Genomic DNA, 21,184 nt, shown 5'->3' with positions numbered 1-21,184 from the left:
TTAAAAGTTTATAGATCTGTAAGACATTTTTAATGTTTTTAAAAGAAGTCTCTTCTGCTCACCAAGGCTGCATTTATTTGATCCAAAATACAGCAAAAACAGTGATACTGTGAAATATTTTTACAATTTAAAATAGCTGTTTTTTGTTTGAATATATTGTCAAATGCAATTTATTCCTGTGATCAAAGCTGAATTTTCAGCATCATTACTGCAGTCTTCAGTGTCACATGATCTTCAGAAATCATTCTAATATGCTGATTTTCTAATATGGGCATATTTACAGCACATTTTACACATTTACACCCAAACAGATATTTGCAAGCACAAGCTTTGTTGATGATAATGAGGCAGCATAAACACTAGTTAAAATATAATCTAAACATTCATATTATTTTTATACCATATTACATATCATATTTATAACATACAGCATACAATTTAAATACCTGCTTTAGCCGAAACAACATTTAAATGTAACTAAAACTTGCCTATTAGGACATATTTTAAATTTCAATACTCTGAATACTGGCTGGCAAGTCTGGAAATAGTCCAACTAGTAAAATATGTCCATGTTTATATAAAATAGCATGTCAACTAATGTAAGTAAAACTAAATGACTTACTCATCCGAAATTGTATCCTCGGCTGGATCAAGTCGCTCTTCAAAATGTAAACGTTCCTCGTCGGAGTCCCGCTCTTCTTCGTCACTATCCAGGACCATCTGTATAGCTTCCTCACCTGTGTAGCGTGCCATCTTCCAACCGCGCAGGAAACTGAATGAATCTGATGATGAACTTGATGTTTTTTTAAGGCACTGTCAGGGGTGTTCACCATTTGCATAGATCGTCTCAGCACATTACCTTATGAATAGTGCCCTCTGCTGGTGGGTGTGGTCTCATTAGAGATAATGAGCTGAGCCAGGAGAAACTGTACATCGCTTTGTTTCATACAGATTACACTGCAGGAGAATATTTGTTTTAAATTTGAATTGTTTTATTTAAAAGTAGACATTTTAAGCTTTCTTTAGACATATGTTTCATGTTTGTCTGATAAGTATTCGCGGAGTTTCAGTTCATTTTTGTGACGTGTTTCAGAAAGATGTTCGTGGAGACAGAGACGGCTGAAAGAGCACCCTGTTTATTTTCTTTATTTTACAAAAGCACAAGGTTTTGTTGTTATTGTGAGTGTACACAAATAAAAGTAGACCCTTTATAGTCTCTAATGATGTCTTACACTTAACTGAATGCCCAAAAATGACGGAGTATTTTAAGTTGTTTCCACTGTCATGCGGAAAAAATCCAGCAGGACGCGCTGGCTAATATTTAATATGGTGGGGCAGAGAAATAAGAGACTTGTTATATGAGGTAATAATGTTATTTTCCTTATTTACCAAACTGACTTTCTCGCATTTTCTTAATGCCAACATTTTGAAAATTATCCTTGCTATATGTCCCTACCAACTTTCAAACCAGACCAACGCCCTTGCTAATTAGAGCCTTGAGCTGTTAGCTTAGCAGCATGCTAATGTCAGTGTCTGTTGGAATCCGCTGTGAATGTTAGTTAAATCTCTTGTGCACTTTGCGTAAGGAGCGCTGTTTGTATTGTCACTCTTGTAAAAACCTGCTTTAAAATGAGTTCAAGTTAAACACTTAAATTCAGGCTGCTTTTGAAAGTGTGTTGGTAGTGTCAGCAACAATACTAGATATTTTTTCTTTTCTTTTCTTTTTTTAATCAAACAGATTTCCTGTTAAATGTTCTTTCCCACTCCAATTTGTGGCATTTAAATCTCTGAAAATAGTACCCAAGCCATACGTATTAATGTCAGATTTGCAATCAAATTGCTCTTTGGAGTCAATGAATCGGTTCAATTGAATGAATCATTTGCTAATTAAATCCACGGTTTACAAAATCCTCATTCAGTAATCACAAATGACTGGAAATGGCATGAAAGTCATGGAAATTCATGGGTCAAAAAATGTGAGAGCCCAGTATATATTCATATATGTAAATTATATAAATCTAAAATATTCTTAAAAACATTTCTCAGGATGTGTGGTCTGAATTAATCATTTACAACTGAAAATTATTGTTTCATTTTTATCGGGCATTTCATTTCAGATCAGAAAGCTTTGTCATTCGCAGTCATCAAATGATATCTTTTTACAGAACTGCCCAAGTTGTACTGTTGTTGTTGTTGTTGTTGTTGTTGTTGTTGTTGTTGTGATGTTGTGGTTTTTGTTGTTGTGTCACTGTGTGAACACACTGCAGTTCCAAAGAAAAGCCTCATAAAGCATCATTAGATTTCAAAGCCGAATGCTTTGCTGCTGTCTTATATTTTTAGCTTTAGTTATTTTCTTGTGAGGGTTCTGCTTTTCTTTTGCCTTCTCATTCATTCTTGTCTGCTACTTGTCTTTTTTTCCTCGTATCCTGTTTTAAATGTCATAAAGACGCTCGCTTACATGCACAGCTTCCGCGCCGCCCCGCTCCACCGCCGAAACCTAGACGCTCCAAGAAAGGTGTGTGTCAGCGCTCGCTGTCTCCTGCATCCCAGATTTCACCTGCATTTGCTTTTACACATTTTCTCACATCAGCTCTCTGTATTCTGCTTCTGGAACTCTGACCAAAAGGGGGATGCGTGCATTAAATAGTCTTAGTTTTATTTATTATGTTGTTGAACTGTTAAAGACAACATGAAATCCAAATTGAACCTACTTTCTTAATGAACCTCTCTGCCGGGGGTCTGGGTATCTCAGCGAGTATTGACGCTGACTATCACCCCTGGAGTTGTGAGTTTGAATCCAGGGTGTGCTGAGTGACTCCAGCCAGGTCTCCTAAGCAACCAAATTGGCCCGGTTGCTAGGGAGGGTAGAGTCGCATGGGGTAACCTCCTCGTGGTCGTGATTAGTGGTTCTCGCTCTCAATGGGGCAAGTATTTTAATGCCATTTACTTGATGGTTACACCACATTTTTAAAGTCGTTCAATCAGTTTTTGTAGAAAATGTTACAAATGTTTTTCAAAAATGTCTGAAACATGGACACAAAGATTACATCACTTGAACTTGACACGTGTTTTTTAAACTAGATTTTTAAAAGATTTCTGAGATAAAAAAATAACATCCTTATTTGTCAGTGACCCATAATCTTGATTGAACCAAGCCTGTAAGAGTGGAGAGAAATAATAATATTCATAATAAACGTATACCTGTAATAGAAAAGGCCAGAAACATGTACACAAATGTGAATGCATGGCCGATGTATTGCAAGCGTGCAGTCCCGTTTTAGATACTTTACAGGCACTTTTTCATTTACAAACCTCCAAAAGCCACAATAGTGGCAATAGTTGCGTTTTGGCACTTTTCGGAATGCTATGATGCGTAAATTGAGCTTGTATAGCAAGAAACATTTGAGGTTGTGTACATGTGTATGTTTCGGCCTAACATGTATTGATCCAATCAAATCCTGAGGGATAAAATCAAGTCCCAACCTATATTATTTCCAGCATAAAATTTCCAGTTTTTTTTACTAATGCAGTTTCATGTTGTCTTTTACGGGCTTCTGTATTTCTTGGTTGCGATTAAAACTTGTTTTAATACAGAAATGTACTGATGAATTATTTTTTATCTGAATGTTTTCTAAAGATATTAGTGCTTGTGGTATGACTCAAACAACTCCCCCTTTGGTTAAATAACCATGTATGTACTTCTTGAAGAGAGTGCGTGTGTGTGTACGCGTGAGTGTGTACGCGTGAGTGTGTGAGTGAGTGTATGTGTGTGCGTGAGTGTGAGTGTGTGTGTGTTTGTGTGTGTGAGAGAGAGAGAGTGTGTGTGTGTGTGTGTGTTTGTGTGTGTGTGAGAGAGAGAGAGAGTGCGTGCGCGTGTGCGTGTTTGTGTGTGAGAGAGAGAGTGTGTGTGCGTGTGTGAGTGTTTGTGTGTGTGTGTGAGTGTGTGTGTGTGTGTGTGTGTGTGTGTGAGAGAGAGAGTGTGTCTGTGTGTGTGTGTGTGTTTGTTTGTCTGTGTGTGTGTGTGTGTGTGTGTGTAGAGAGAGAGAGAGAGAGAGAGAGAGAGAGTGTGTGTGTGAGACAGTGTGTGTGTGTGTGTGTGTGTGTGTGCGCGTTTGTGTGTGTGCATGTATGTTTGTGTGTGTGTGTGTGAGAGAGAGAGTGTGTGTGTGTGTGTGCGTGTGCGTGTGCTTGTGTGTGTGTCTCTCATGGCTGCTTCATTCATAACCTCACAGCGTTCTGACTCATTTCGGTTTGGTTTGTCTTTTTCCTCCATGAACCCAAGTGTCAGTCAACATCAGGGCAATCAGTCAGATTGTGTCTAACCCTTAACCCCGCCCCTCGCTTCTGTTCCTTTACAGTGGAGTCCGCAACGGTGTGTGAGGACACGTCTGTCATTGATTCCTCCAGTCAAGGTTTGAAATCGCTCTCTCCTGTCCTGCGTTTTTTCCTTTTTCTTCACACAGATTACATTATGGCAGTGGATCTCAATTGTTTTGCTTCTGAACACAAATTTTACATTGACCCAACACAACATTAAATTGTTTATCATACAAAAGTAAATAAAAATGTCCTTAAAAAAAAAAAAATCTAATTAGTAATATTAGTGTAATATTCAAATCATTTGCAAATTTATTATATATAAAATAAAAATATAATAATAATATAATTTTTAATTAAAATATAAATTTAAGATACCAATCATTTACAGCACCCTGTTGCAAGTAAACGTATAATTATTGTAGTGTGTGTGGGATTTCTGTGTAGTTTTGTTGATGCTTTTCGAGGACACATGACATCTGTCTAATTTGACAAGTTTTTACCAAGTGACAGATGAATTTATGTCAAAATACTGTGACTTTTAATGCAGTTCTGTGTGCTGTTACCATGGAGATTCACACATGTGCATCATCTCTCTGTTCTAACCACTGATTGTCTTTCAAACTCTCATTTTACAGTTTTGTTTGTTGTATGCCCATTAATATTCATTTGTTTTGGTTGACTTGTTGACCTGCATGGGACTTATTGCATGTTCAACATTCTTCAGTTATTTCTCTTGAGAAATGAAATGTACATTTCCAAGTGCCTTTTTCTTCTTTTGAGTGTGTTTTTGCCCACCCAGAAAATTTGTCATCATTTACTCACCCTGATATCGTTCCAAAACCGTATGACTTTGCATTTAATTGTGCATCACATATTGAGAGGACCTTACAGTATTCTGTGAAATTCTTAATGTGATGATGTGTGTTTGATTGACAGATCTCAGCCACTCAGCAGCACCGATGGGAGCTTCTAGACCACGCAGGATGGTGGCCATCTTTGACTATGACCCGAGGGAGAGTTCCCCAAATGCAGACATAGAGGTGATGAGATGTAATAAAGTCTTTGACACTTACTGTGGAGTCAAACCTGGAAATATCAGACTATGAATATTTTCTACATTTTAGAATGATAGTAAAATCATCAAAAGAGTAAAATAATACAAATTCAATCATGGGAATTATATAGTAACCAAAAAATGTTAAACAAATCAAAGATTGCAGCTCTACACACTCCGTTCGTTCTCTCAAGCAACTTCATTCTGAGATGCTTTTGAAACAGTATTAATTAAAAATTAAATTAATTAATTAATTAATTAAAGGAGTTCACATGTACAGTATGATGGACACTTGAGAGCTGCTCCAACTCATCCAATTACATAAAAATCTTAAACTAAAAAGAAATTTATATAGGCAAAATTAATATTTATCTTAAGGCTGTCAATCAAAAAAAAAATTCATCTGATTAATTAATGACATGTTGATTAATTAATCACAATTAATAGCATGTATAAATATTATAAATATAATTCAAAGAATTAAAATGCATTACATTGGGGACCTGGGAAGTTCAGCAAGTAAAGACGTAAAGAGTAAACCACACCTGGATTCGCGAGTTCGAATCCAGGGTGTGCTGAGTGACTCCAGCCAGGTCTCCTTAGCAACCAGTTGGCCCGGTTGCTAGGGTGGGTAGAGTCACATTGGGGTAACCTCCTCGTGGTCGCTATAATGTGGTTCTCGCTCTCGGTGGGGCGTGTGGTGAGTTGTGCGTGGATGCCGCAGAGAATAGTGTGAAGCCTCCACGTGCGCTAGGTCTCCGCGGTAACGTGCTCAACAAGCCACGTGATAAGATGCGCAGATTGACGGTCTCAGACACGGAGGCAACTGAGATTCGTCCTCCGCCACCCGGATTGAGGTGAGTAACTACGCCACCACGAGGACTTAGAGCGCATTGGGAATTGGGCATTCCATACTCGGGAGAAAAAAAATGCATTACATTATTGTGGCATATGAGTAAAGCATAGATAAGACAATACTAAAAGTGGCTTTTAGAAGGCAATATATTGTTTATTTCTATATTATTGAACATAAGCCAATTACTGACTTACAGTCCATTTTGCAATTGAATTCGTCAATCAGCCCGAGATTTATTATAAGGGCTTTTTTTAAGGACGTATCAATGTACACATGCGTCAGACGGACACTTTTGGAGCATCTCACTTTGGTTGCATCGCATCATAAACAGCGTTTTTAGGTTGCTGTGTCACGTTAAACATAGTTTGAAACTTATAAAAACATGTCTCGAGATTAGGGTGCAATTCGGAATTGCACTTCATCCAGCTGTGTTTGAATGCGAGAAAGCATCCTCATCTTGTGCTGTCGCTAGTGCAGAGCATAACACAGCATTATACTGGCGAGGAGACAAGAGGCCGTTCTTTCTGAATGGATGTCTATGGAGGAGAAGCTTCAGTATGCTGAATAAACTGCTTTTGTGAGGAAGCAGCTCATCACTTAATGAATCTAGCCTGTCCGCTAATCTTCAACATGTTTTACACTAAACAGTCCTTTTGGAATGAACACTTTCAAAATCTGCGATTAATTGTGATTAAAAAATTTATCGACTGACAGCACTAATATTATATATATACATACAGCTCTGGAAAAAATTAAGAGACCACTGCAAAATTAACAATTTCTCTGGATTTACTATTTATTGATATATTTTTGAGTAAAATTAGCATTTTTGTTTTATTCTATAAAGTACTGACAACATTTCTCTCAAATTCCAAATAAAAATATTGTTATTTAGAGCATTTATTTGCAGAAAATGACAACCGGTCAAAATAACAAAAAAGATGCAGTGTTTTCAGACCTCGAATAATGCAAAGAAAGCAAGTTCATATTCATTTTTAAACACAATACTAATGTTTTAACTTAAGATTTAAGAAATCAATATTTGCTGGAATAACCCTGATTTTCAATCACAGCTTTCATGCGTCTTGGCATGCTCTCTACCAGTCTTTCACATTGCTGTTGGGTGACTTCATGCCACTCCTGGCACAAATTCAAGCAGCTCGGCTTTGTTTGATGGCTTGTGGCCATCCATCTTCTTCTTGATCACATTCCAGAGGTTTTCGATGGAGTTCAGGTCTGGAGATTGGGCTGGCCATGACTGGGTCTTGATCCGGTAGTCCTCCATCCACACCTTGATTGAGCTGGCTGTGTGGCATGGAGCATTGCTGGAAAAACCAATCCTCAGAGATGGGGAACATTATCAGAGCAGAAGGAAGCAAGGATAAACTTGTACGTGGCTTGATTCATGCATCCTTCACAGAGACGAATCTGTCTGATTCCTGCCTTGCTGAAGCACCTCCAGATCATCACCGATCCTCCACCTGGTCGTCTAATGGTTAGACGGAGACCTGGAGGGGCCTTCAAGCCACAGTGTCTCACACCCACTGTGAAATTTGGTGGAGGATCGGTGATGATCTGATACAGTATTTCTAGCAAAATCAAAGAAAGAATGAGTGTGGCATAATTTTCAACAAAATCTGGTCAAAAAAGGTTTGTTGCTGTGGTTCGAAACAACTTGTCAGCATGAACTCTCAGGAAAACTTTGTACCAGCTGCTAAACACCTTACTGGTGTTACTGGCATTACACCTTACATGACTGGCGTCCTGTTGCTCTGATCCCCATCATCAGCAAATGCTTTGAGAGACTAATCAGAGATTACATCTGCTCTGTGCTGCCTCTCTCTCAAGACCCATTGCAGTTTGCTTACTGCAACAACCGCTCCACTGATGATGCCATTGCATCTACAATACACACTGTTCTCTCCCACCTGGAAAAAAAGAACACTTATGTGAGAATGCTGTTTGTAGACTACAGCTCAGCATTCAACACCATAGTGCCCTCCAAGCTAGATGAGAAACTCAGGGCTCTGGGCTTAAACAGCTCGCTGTGCAGCTGGATCCTGGACTTCCTGTCAAGCAGACGCCAGGTGGTTAGAACATCTCCTCATCACTGACCCTCAACACTGGAGCCCCACAGTTGTGTTCTCAGCCCACTACTGTATTCCTTGTACACACATGACTGTGTGGCAACACATAGCCACAATGCCATCATAAGTTTGCTGATGATACAACGGTGGTAGGTCTGATCACTGACAATGATGAAACAGCCAACAGAGAGGAGGTGCACACTCTGACACACTGGTGTCAGGAGCACAACCTCTCCCTCAACGTCAGTAAGACAAAGGAGCTTGTGGTGGACTTCAGAAGAAAAGACAGAGAACACAGTCCCATCACCATCAATGGAGCACCAGTGGAGAGAGTCAGCAGCTTCAAGTTCCTGGGTGTCCACATCACTGAGGAACTCACATGGTCCATCCACACATCAGCGCCTCTTCTTCCTGAGATGGCTGAGGAAGTTTGGAATGAACCGCCACATCCTCACACGGTTCTACACCTGCACTGTGGAGAGCATCCTGATTGGCTGTATCTCCGCCTGGTACGGCAATAGCACCGCCCACAACCACAAAGCACTGCAAAGGGTGGTGCGAACTGCTAGACACATCATCGGAGGTGAGCTTCCCTCCCTCCAGGAAATATATACAAGGCAGTGAGTGAAAAAGCTCGGAGGATCGTCAGAGACTCCAGCCACCCGAGCCATGGCCTGCTCTCACTGTTACCATCAGGCAGGCGGTATCGCAGCATCAGGACCCGCACCAGCCGACTCCATGATAGCTTCTTCCCCCAAGCAATCAGACTTCTGAACTCTTGATCTCCCACGATCAAAACACATCAGCACTGCACTTTATTACCCTTACTCTTATATCTCACACCGGACTGTCATAAATTATATTATATTATATATATTCTCTCTTAACAACTTACTATCAGCCGACAGCCTGAATGTCAATACAGTACAATACAACCTACTGTACATTCTGTATATACTACTATATATACTTTTTTATTTTTATTGAATAATGTGTATCTATATTGTGTGTATTGTATACTGTACAGTGTATGTTATTATTTGTATATTGTGTTGTGTGTAATTATGTGTATATTAGATGTTTAAATTGTGTTGTGTTAATTTGATATTATTGTAAATTGGTATATGTCTCATCACTGTCACGACTGCTATATTGATCGGAACTGCACCCAAGAATTTCACACACCATTGCACTTGTGTATATGGCTGTGTGACAATAAATGTGATTTGATCTGATTTGATTTGATTTGATTTGATTACTGCCATCGGATCATGAGAAACCTTAACTCAGTCAAGTGTGTCCACTCTTTTGATTTGTGGTGTATATAATGTTAAATGTTATACTGTCTCTCATCTACTTTAGGCTGAGCTGACGTTCAGCGCGGGTGACATCATCTATGTGTTTGGTGACATGGATGATGATGGATTCTACTATGTAAGTGTTTCGCTCTCTATCATATCTCTTTCTCCATGTCTTTTTCCGTTATTCTGCTATGAATGATTATCAGTATATTCAGAATTCAGTTTGAAAATATTGTATAATCAATTCTGATTGGCTGATTAAGTATAAGAGCAATGCATGATGGTTGTTTTTGATGTTTCAGGGTGACCTGAATGGACAGAAAGGTCTTGTGCCATCCAACTTCCTGCAAGCTTTTCCAGAGACAGAGAAGGAAGCTGTAAGGACAGAACACACAGTGACAGAGAGCCGCAGAGATTCACAGGTGTGTGTGTTACACTAACAGGAGTTTATTGCATATATTTACAGTATGTTGAGCATTGCAAGCAGTTTTCCATTCTGTTCTAACCATTCATGTTCATGTACAGCTATACCATTGATTCTTTAACTTCAGCATTAGTTTCTTCAGTTGTCTTTTGTTTTGCATGTTGTCTGATCTGTGTTATTTCATCTGTGTTTGTCTGTTTATTGATTTTTCCTGCATGTTGTTCAGAGGCACAAGCGAGGTGTTCACTTTAAACAGTGACCGTAAGTTTTTCACAAATCTGACCTGATTCATAGCTAACCCTCTCCAGTATCTGCTCTTCCGAACCTTTAAATCAAATACCTGTCAGCATTCTTCCCTAAAAGATTTCCTCACACCAAATTCAAGTATTACTGTAGCACCAAACAGAATTTCATAAATAATGTTTTTGCAATTCCAAAAACACTCCTACTGCCCCCTTTATGATTATTCATGATTCAAAAACGAATTATATTTCTAAAAATAAATAATACTACTACTAATAATAAAAATACCTTGACAAAATGTTTGAAAGCTTCTTTGAAAATAATGATTAAAATTTGTGTGTATTCAAGATGTAAAACATTTTTTATTACTCTATATTATGTGTCTTTAACTGCTAAGTACTTTAGCATTTGATACAATGAATGTATTATGTACATACGTGTTGTTGCATTTAACTTGCATTTAAAGTACCTGCATTTAATTACATTTGTAATTACACTTTTAATATTACCTCTAAACCTAACCCTAGACCAAACCTTACCCTAACCCCTAACCCTAGACCAATCCTTACCCTAACGCCTAAAACAACCCTTACCCTAACCCCTAACCCTACACCAACCCTGACCCTAACCCCTAAACCATCCCTTACCCTAAACCCTAACCCTAAACCAACCCTTACCCTAAACCTAGACCAATCCTTACCCTAACCCCTAAACCATCCCTTACCCTAAACCTAGACCAATCCTTACCCTAACCCCTACACCAACCCTGACCCTAACCCCTAAACCATCACTAACCCTAAACCAACCCTTACCCTAACCCCTAAACCTAGACCAATCCTTAACCCTAAACCAACCCTTACCCTAACCCCTAACCCTACACCAACCCTGACCCTAACCCCTAAACCATCCCTTACTCTAAACCCTAACCCTAAACCAACCCTTACCCTAAACCTAGACCAATCCTTACCCCTAAACCAAACCTTACCCTAACCCCTAAACCTAGACCAATCCTTACCCCTAAACCAACCCTTACCCTAACCCCTAAACCAACCCTTACCCTAACCCCTAACCCTACACCAACCCTGACCCTAACCCCTAAACCATCCCTTACTCTAAACCCTAACCCTAAACCAACCCTTACCCTAAACCTAGACCAATCCTTACCCCTAAACCAACCCTTACCCTAACCCCTAAACCAACCCTTACCCTAACCCCTAACCCTAGACCAACCCTTACCCTAAACCCTAACCATAGACCAACCCTTACCCTAACCCCTAAACATAGACCTACCCTAACCCCTAACCCTAGACCAACCCTTACCCTAACCCTAAACCAACCCTTACCCTAACCCTAGACCAACCCTTACCCTAACCCCTAATCCTAAACCAACCCTTACCCTAACCCCTAAACCTAGACCAATCCTTACCCTAACCCCTAAACCAACCTTTACCCTAACCCCTAACTCTGGACCAACCCTTATACTAACCCCTAACTGTAGACCAACCCTTACCCTAACCCTAAACCTACCCTAACCCCTAACCCTAAACCAACCCTTACCCTAACCCCTAACCCTAAACCAGCCGGTACCTCATCCTCAGTAGCAGCAAATGTGAATCTTGTGAGAATTTTGCAGGACAACATGTAGTTACACAAAAAGTATTATATGTATTTTAATGTTATTACAAAGTAATTAAATATACCTAATCTAAAGTGGGCACAGTAAATGTAGGGATGTCCCAATACCATTTTTTTTGGAGTACGAGTACCGATACTCTTTTCAGTATTCACTGATGCAGTTTTTCTTTTTTTCTTTTTTTTTTTCATGTTGCCATTTTAAAAAACAATACTGTAAAATAACAATACTGTGTACAATTTCACAGAAAAAAAAATAATAATATTTGTAAAAATAATCACTATCAACAAAACTAAAAGAGCTGATCTGCTGTTCTTTTTATCCTCACAAATTCCTTATTCAACAGTTTAATTGAATTTTATCATCCAAGGGTCAAAATAAATGACTTCAATAAAACTTTAATCAAATAAAAATAAAACAATTGCCTGTAATTTTCAACATAGTGTGATTTTAAACCATAAAAGGCTGCTATTTAATTAACTAAATATGTAGTCTGTATGTGCACATCGAATTGCAGCCTCTTGCTATTTAATAATCGCACTAGGACACTGGATTTGATTTGTGCACTGAATGTTTATGTAATGACGTTTATACATCAAATGGTATCAGAGCTGTTTTACACGTATGTGTATGAGTAAGTGAGCACAGTATCGGATTCTGATACAAGTATCGTTATCGGGACATCCCTGAGTAAATGTAATTACTTTTTACTTGATGGTTACACCACCTGACATTTTTAGTGTCATAAATCCAAACTTTTGTTGATAATGGTATAACATTTATGTAGCCTACATGTCTGCAAAAATGACATTTCATGTATAAAGATTACTGCATATTTCAACTGGGGATCCCCGTTATATCATTTCATTGGAGCATTTCAAACACTGGTTTCACACACATTTACTTACCATAGACTTTGTGTTTTTATATAAAGCTAATTATAATAACTATAGACTAACCCAAACCCCTAAACAGAAAATGTTTTGCATTTTTAGAATGAAACACATACAATTTTTTTTAATTTTTTATATGACATTTATAAATGTCACCAAAGAGAGGTTTTGTCCGATTTATTTCACTTCTGGGTACAATTTTGTCCCCTAACTACACACACACACACACACACACACACACACACACACACACACACACATTTAAAATGTCCTTCATCGTTTGTCTGTCTTTCGGCTCTCTCTCAGGTGAGCCAGTGTGATTCTGATCCCATGAGCTCCTCTCAACTAGAACCGGTTCCACCAGCCCAAACAGAACCGAACCCTGAACCAGACTCTGAGCAAAAACCAAACCCGAGCACTTCTCCACCCGAGACCCCCACCCTCTCCGACACATCTCTGTCCGTGCCCGAGAAAAAGAAGAAAGGTTTCTTCTCTAAAGGCAGGAAGCTCTTCAGAAAGCTGGGCTCCAGTAAGAAGGAATAGAAGCAACAGGCTTGTTACCATGAATGATCTGCAGACTGCACTTTTTCTTATGTCGGTTTGAGTGTGTGTGTACGTGTGTTTGATTTGGTCGTATGCTGGAATGATCAGAGAATGTTTCTTATTCTCTGATCTTTGCCATGATGATGCAGAATCACCAGCGCATTCTTGTGTCTGACTGTTCGTTCGTAAAAAAGACAATACTCGTATAAATAGGGAAATGTTTTTTTTTACTATTTAACCTTGTAAAAGCTGTGACTAGGGCTTATGCCTGTTGAAAAGATCGCATTAGAAAAAACAAAAACCTTGTGAAAAGATACCAAATTAACTTGATTGCGTATGTATGCGTAAATGACACCAAATTATGCTAATTTGGATTAAAGCATCCACTACTGGACATCATCTGCTAATATTCACATCCATCTTTCGCTGAAAGGCAAAGCACACTTATATGGAGAGATGTTGACTGTGTACATATATTGGTAGAATGCTGTCCTGTGGATGTTTGTTCCAAGAATTCATGGAAAATGAAATGAAATCATTTTTTGTCACTACAAGTAGGGTCCAAGACTGCAAAACTGTGTCCCTTTCATGTTTTATTTTGGTAGCATTAACTGGTTAAGGCGAGACCTCTTGTTTCTTTTCTCAAGACTCAGTGTAGTTTAAACACTTTTACATTTACTCTAAAATAGCAGAGATTTATATATCTTTACTAAAAATCTGAACTGCAAGGCCAAAAGCTTCTGATTTGTTTGATAGTTCATGGCACTTACAGTTGAATTTACATTACTGCAGTTTCAGGCCATTTCAGGTGTAGTTCAACAGCTTTAAACTTAAAGGAATATTCCAGGTTTAATACAAGTTAAGCTCAAATGATTATTTAAAAAAAATGAAAATGTTAAACAAATGTGTGTTCCAGTGAGACACTTACAATGGAAGTCAATGGGGTCAATCTGTAAACATTAAAATACTCACTGTTTCAAAAGTACAGACACAAGACATAAACAATATGTGTGTTAACATGATTTTACTGTGAGAAAATCGCTTATAAATCATAGGTTACAATTGTATCAGATATTACGTTCATTGCCATGGCGATGCAACGCCAGAAAGCGATTTTATCATGTTAACACACATATTGTTTATGTCTTGTGTCTATACTTTTGAAACAGTGAGTATTTTAATGTTTACAGATTGACACCCATTGACTTCCATTGTAAGTGTCTCACTGGAACACACATTTGTGCTTTATTTTTATTTTCTTCCAAAATATTTTTTGTGGTAATCAACATTATGCTGCAGATGCGATCGATTGAGCTGAACTTGTATTGAACCCGGAATATTCCTTCAAAGCTTCCATTTTTGACATGTCTTTGGTCATTTCTTTTATTTATTTTTTTCACCAGGATATTACTACATAACTATAAGTGGCATTGTTTCATATGTTAAATTTCATTATATTTTGATTGCAATCTATGAAAAATTTGATTACTATTTTTTTATTGAGTAGTGTGACTTGAGTTTGCGTTTTCCCCTCAATCTCTTATGGCTGTTTTTTTTGTTGTTTTTTTTAAAGAATGAAAGAATTGAATCATAAATCATCTGCAGTTGTACAGTGTACATTTTTTCATGTTATATTCATGCAGAAAATGATCTGTCAACAATACAGGTAAGAATGACAGGTTTATTATTTATAATGTACGGCTGTATTTGAGTCCATCTTTGCCTTTTTTTCAAACATGCTTGCATGGAACTCAAATAATTGCTGAAATAATTGGTTAATGTGAGACACGGACACATTTGCTTAGTTCTGTCTGCATGCACTCTGTCTCAGCTTGTATTTATTCATTGTTCTTAGAGTAATTATTTTGTTACTCTTTTCCTCCGTTTTAGGAGCATTATAAAAATGCAGCATGTTAGAACAACACTACACATAATCTGTTACTGTAACTACAGCCGTTGGGAACTTAATTGCGATACAGTATGCAGTAAACGTTTGTTTCCAGCATATGTTGAATTAGCAGCACCATGCTAGCGGAATGCATTCAATGAATGGGATGTATTTTATTTTGTGCTAACACTTTATAATAATGTTGTGTGCAATACTGTAACATTCATTAATAGTTAACAATGAGCAACACTTACAGCATTTATTAATCTTAGCCAATGTTCATTTCGACATATAACACATATTTAATAACATTCGTTAATACTTTAAAATGTAACACGAACTTACAATGACAGGTAGTTTTTTTTTAATATAAATTAACATGAAACCAAATTAACAAATGCTGAAAAAAAATATTGTTCATTTTTAATGGGCAGTACTTTATTAGCTGTATTTATTCATCTTAGCTAATTTTAATTTCAACATATAACACATGTATTTATGTTAAAGTTCAACTTACTATAATTGCGCAAGGTAACATTAGTGAGTGCTTTAAAAACTAACTTGAACTATACTTTATAAATTCACATAAACCATGATTAATAAGTGCTGAAAAAATGATTGCTCATCGTTCGCCCATGATACCTGATGCATTAACAACCTTATTTTAAAGTGTTACCGTTTTTGTTAACGTAACTGTCAACTGTAGATTTTTGTGTTCTTACACACTGCTCACATCAAATCATTTCTCAGGTTTTAACTGGTTGTTTATCAGTTTTGCGTCTTAAGCCAATTGTTGCCAATCAAAAGGCGAGACCACAGCATCAAACCTCTTGCCAAACCATTAGGTTATGAATAGCAACCAATCGACAAACGCCAACCACTTAGAGGGCGGAGCTACAGCCGAAACATATTCACAGACAGGAAGTAGGTTCACGTTTCAGCTGCTGTCAATGGTCGTTCATTGTTTTTCCAAATAGGCAGAACAGAGAATCATATTTTCATATGGTTTTGGTCACTCTGATACGATTGTATTCAATTCAAATGTTACAACACAGCATCCTTGATATTTCTGTGGGTAGTGATGTACTGTACAGTCCCTCAACATAAACTTTACATCTTTAGGAAGGATACTCCCCAGTAGCTGCACTGTAATCTAAGCGCATGTATTCCCGGAAGGCGCAGGCCGCTGCAGTCGCATTCATCATCGCTACTGAAAAATGCAAAGCTCTGCTAGTAGGCGTATAATATAAACTAGCCTTATAAGAAATGGTTTAGTCTTAACTTCAAGCTTACTAAAGCTGTACTTGTATTGACTGCATGCATGATGGTGTTCCATCTATACTCTGCCTTATTTATTCTATTCATGTGTAGTCGTAGTTGCACGTACAATACCTTGCGTTTGTTTGTTCATTTGTTCTGCACTACACAGTGTACCTCTAGTATCATCGAATATCGATATATTCAGAAGAGGGCAAGTTTGCAGTGTAATAACTGCAGGTGTGTTTATATACTGTGTGCAGTGTTTGTGATTTTTCATACAGCGAGGAAGAGACTGTTCTTGTGTCTGTCCTGATGTACGTGTGCTTTGGCAGAAGAAGAAAGTTGACACTTTTGTCAAAAAATTTGTAACAATTTTTTTTGCAAACTCACCTGTAAATATTGCTTCTTTTTTGAGTTTGTCTTTCCTTGTTTTGTGCATGTTATAACAATGTTTATGGATTAGTGACACAAGCACTCTTGCTTTGTTGAGGAGTTGTAGTGAAAAGATTTGTTGCAATATGGACTTTTTACAGAAATAAAGTATATTTTTACATAAAACATTAACAAAAGTGTGCTTAGATGAGTTTTTGATGGAATGCATCTTTTTCATTTTATTGAAATGTAACAACATGAATTATAACAAATGCCTCTGAAACATCTCTACAATCAGTCCAATGAGTGACATCAACAAGCTCGTCCTCACAGAGGATATTCAGAGAAACCTTGCTTTCGTTTCTGTAAGCGTACAGCCATCTCACGTGGACTAACATTGACACCATGAGATGTGCACGGCTTTATGAAACAAAGCAAGTTCCTCTTTTTCCCTTCCGTTCTGTGTTGAACATCTTGACTTTCGAAGTTCTCCCAGCAGCCAACAGTACACTCATCCATAAAGTAGGAAACACTACACTGTGGCGAGGGGTTTAGTAGTGCTTTCTACTTTATGGATGACTGCACTGTACATCCCAATGTCCAGGTGTCCAGGTCCACGTCTTGTCTGGAGGTCCTGATAAATGGTTTAAGATCTCAGACTCCTCCTTCACACCAACACACACATTTCCACTTCTACATTTTACACCGTTTAAGTGAACCACACCCAAACGCTACACTCCGACTTAAAACTGTTAACTTATTAACAAAATAGACTTTGATAGTTATTGGAGCATGCAAAATGCTAAATTGGAACTTTTTTAACCAAACAAAATTCTTATAAGAACAAACTTGTGGCAAATTCTATGCAACAAACATTTTGCTGGAATGCATGATTGAAGTCGATTTCTTCTATTATATATATATATATATATATATATATATATATATATATATATATATATATATATATATATATATATATATGAATCAAATTAACATATGCAATTAGGTTGATAAAACTGAAGAATTCAAAATGCGTCATTGTACATTATAAAGGTGGCAACCCAACGTCTTCCCACAAACCTTACACACATCGCAGCCATTTTGATCTGCATGAGTAAGCTTTTTCTATCCAAAAGAGGACAAGCTATTTTATCAGTTAATATTAACTTTAAAATGCTTGTATTTCTTGTATTTGATGCTTTGTAAAAAATAATAAAAATAGAATACTTCAATGGTTTAAATACATTTGCACATGGTGATTTTTAGCTCTTTGCATTTTGGTTGAAAAGTACTTGGTCTTTATCATACATAATAGTTTAAACATCATATATTACATGTTAATGGTTAATAAATTATATCGAAATTCAAATCATTATGCATTGCATTACAAAAGTAGACAATGTTCAGATCAAAGGCAATGACAAAACCGTTAGCTGTCTCATAAACGTTCAATGCAAAACATTCATACAAAAGTTATACATCACGTATTACATTCATAGAGAAACAAACAAAAGTAACAATTAATGTCAAAAAATAAATATCGTAAATATCTTTGGTAAACATTTTCCCTTTGTAACCATTATATCTGTACCTCGATAAGTCAAGCCCAGTATTGCCATGTTTGCCATCATCCCTTCAGAGAGTTTCATCTCCAGTGGTCTTACCCGAGTCTTTATCGTCTTCCTCTTCTGCCCAAGTAGAAATGGGCCTACAAGAGGAGAAGTGCTTCTATTTAACCTCCTCGCCAACCACGTGTTACTAAACCACACAGGAAGAGGTATAACAGTCACTGCCTCACGCTTGTCTTTCTCGCATTTGTTCTTTTTTACCCCCGGCTTGTTAATGCTAATGTCCACACATGTGCAGACACCCAGTGTGCAGCACTATTTCCTTTCTCAGTAGCTGGTGCGTGGTGTTTTTGTGAATGCAGCGTTATGCTACAAGAGCTATTTCTTGGCCTTTCGGTGAAACAGAAAGCATGGGAAAATGCTTTTGTTTGTAGGCTTAGACTTAAAATTTGAAATGTAAGTTTCAATTGATGCCAGTCTGTACTGTTAATATCATAGTGTAGATTGGGGGTAATAAAAATAATGCCCCCATGATGACACTGAACCATGCCTGTTGACATTATAATATTTCAGAATGAATCGATATTAAACCAAGTCAAAATTGGAAATGTACTGAATCTTATCAAATCCGGAAATCAGTGCCACTACTCAGCCCTACAAATATTAATTGATGTTGATTTCACAACAGCCTACAGGATCTCATTAATCAGATTGAACTGATTAAAGTGCCCCTATAAAGGGGTAAAAATGCCCATAGAAATAAGTATTGCCCACTATTGGAAGGGTTCATGTCTGACACGGCTTGCAAAATCATTTTTTGACTTTCAGAAATCACACATTCCAATATTCAGTTGCAAAGTTAAACTGGCTTGAACCTGCACTCAAAAATTGAACTTTCTTTAAAAGTCAAAATAGCAAAACAGAAATGTTATTAGTTAAATTTAGAACCATTTCTACCTAAAGAATGCTGTTTGGCTGAAAAGTTTCTTTTTGGGGGGTTTAATGTTCTTTACTCCTGAAAAATGGATCTTTGTGGAATCTAAAAATGGCACTAAATTTGGGTTCTTCTATCTTTACAAGCACCTTATCTGGTGCTATTTAGATCAGTTTTTCTTATAAGTGTAGCTCTCGGCACGCTCACTGAACAAACACTGTGTTGATGGAGTTTTAACTGCGTCCCACACTCCATTCAGTCCTCTTTTTTTTTTTGTTCTCCTGAGATCTTTCGGTGTATTCTCACATTGCTTAACCTTTGCAACATAAGAGGAAATGTCAGATTGTGCCTTAAATACCCATCAGAGGGAAGTGATCGATCAGCCAATGAAAATGTGTTTATAAGGAAAGTGTGTGGGAGAAATTATACCATGACATCACATTTCAATTTGAGTGGGAATCAAAACGTTCCCAGAACTGGACACTCGATGCCGAATTTAAATAATGAATCGGTTAATTGTGGAATAGATATACACATTTAAGAAACATCTGAATTCAAGTTCTTTGCTTTGTGAGAGAGGGAAAATGAAGTAAATGTAAAATGAAAGAAAACTTTGAAGGTACGATTGTATCAGACACAGGAAGGACACGGAGAGAGACTCAGGCGTGTTATTTCCTGTGTGCACGCCTGCAACACCTGCAAAAAATGACTTTGTGCATGTGCTACTTCTTGAATTTTGACAAAGCACTGATGGTATTAGCTACAGCCTTTTACTTAGGCTATAAAGACATTTTATAACAACGTTGTTGTGCAGTGTTGCTGTCAAATACAGTGAGGTCCAAAAGTCTGAGAATTCAAAATCGAATTTAAACCTGGATTTTTATGATATTTTTAACATGGTTTTTATTAATCAAATAAGCAAATTAGTGATCAAGTAAACTGAGACAGACAGTCAGAAGTTCTTCCACTGAAGCACACAAGATGATCTCTAACGTTCTCAAATCATGCTGGAGAACATGATCATCAGGTTTTGTTCATGCATGCTGTCATTAAAGCAAAAGGGGGCATACCTAATGCTAAGAAATTCTGCAATTCATGTTCTGTGATTTTTCAGTTCAGCATTTCACTTAAATTGTTATGCAGAAATTTGAATTTGTTATGAAAAATAATTACATTAAATTATAAAATGCAAAGTACTACTCAGTCTACACACACTTTTTGTATTCCCACTCACATACAGATATGTTTTACTAATTTCTTACAAGTTGAAATTCCAACTACACATATCAACAATGCACTTCTTACCAAAACATTAAAAAAAAAATTATATCACATTGTTAGTAGTGCAATTATCCATTCCTGATATCAACAATGGAATTACAACTAGTAAAAATGCTCATTTTTGATATCTGGAATTTGTTAAAGGAATATTCTGGGTCCAACACAAGTGAAGCTCAATGGACAGCATTTGTGACAATGTTGATTACCACAAAAATTAACGTCGACTCGTCCTTCCTTTTCTTTTAAAAAAAGCAAAAATCGGGGGCCTGGGTATCTCAGCGAGTATTGATGCTGACTATCACCCCTGGAGTCGCGAGTTTGAATCCAGGGTGTGCTGAGTGACTCCAGCCAGGTCTCCTAAGCAACCAAATTGGCCCAGTTGCTAGGGAAGGTATAGTCACATGGGGTAACCTCCTCGTGGTCGTGATTAGTGGTTCTCGCTCTCAATGGGGCGTGTGGTAAGTTGTGTGTGGATCGTGGAGAGTAGCATGAGCCTCCACATGCTGTGAGTCTCCGCGGTGTCA

The 21,184-nt window shown here is 37.5% G+C and overlaps 1 protein-coding gene and 1 long non-coding RNA gene across 3 annotated transcripts in view; one reads left to right on the top strand and one right to left on the bottom strand.

The window, feature by feature from the left end:
* Positions 1–14,310, top strand: part of LOC127433134 (peripheral-type benzodiazepine receptor-associated protein 1-like) — a 137,295-nt gene extending 122,985 nt beyond the window's left edge. For both annotated transcript variants that reach the window (XM_051684806.1, XM_051684813.1), the window contains exons 25-30: positions 2,447–2,515; positions 4,359–4,412; positions 5,257–5,360; positions 9,680–9,751; positions 9,921–10,040; positions 13,118–14,310. In XM_051684806.1, coding sequence (XP_051540766.1) covers positions 2,447–2,515; positions 4,359–4,412; positions 5,257–5,360; positions 9,680–9,751; positions 9,921–10,040; positions 13,118–13,354 — 656 coding nt within the window. In that variant the 3' untranslated portion in view covers positions 13,355–14,310. The remainder of the gene's footprint in view (positions 1–2,446; positions 2,516–4,358; positions 4,413–5,256; positions 5,361–9,679; positions 9,752–9,920; positions 10,041–13,117) is intronic.
* A 2,776-nt stretch (positions 14,311–17,086) lies between these two features.
* LOC127433505 (uncharacterized) lies at positions 17,087–18,776 on the bottom strand. Its single transcript, XR_007895897.1, has 2 exons — positions 18,469–18,776; positions 17,087–17,508 (listed from the first exon to the last, which is right to left on the bottom strand). It is a non-coding gene; the product is annotated as an uncharacterized LOC127433505 (long non-coding RNA).
* Between the last annotated feature and the right edge of the window lie 2,408 nt (positions 18,777–21,184).

The sequence above is a fragment of the Myxocyprinus asiaticus genome, chromosome 4, assembly GCF_019703515.2.
Source record: "Myxocyprinus asiaticus isolate MX2 ecotype Aquarium Trade chromosome 4, UBuf_Myxa_2, whole genome shotgun sequence".
Classification (NCBI taxonomy): domain Eukaryota; kingdom Metazoa; phylum Chordata; class Actinopteri; order Cypriniformes; family Catostomidae; genus Myxocyprinus; species Myxocyprinus asiaticus.
The sequence above is the reverse complement of the archived record's forward strand: the minus strand, read 5'-3'. Positions and strand labels throughout refer to the sequence as shown.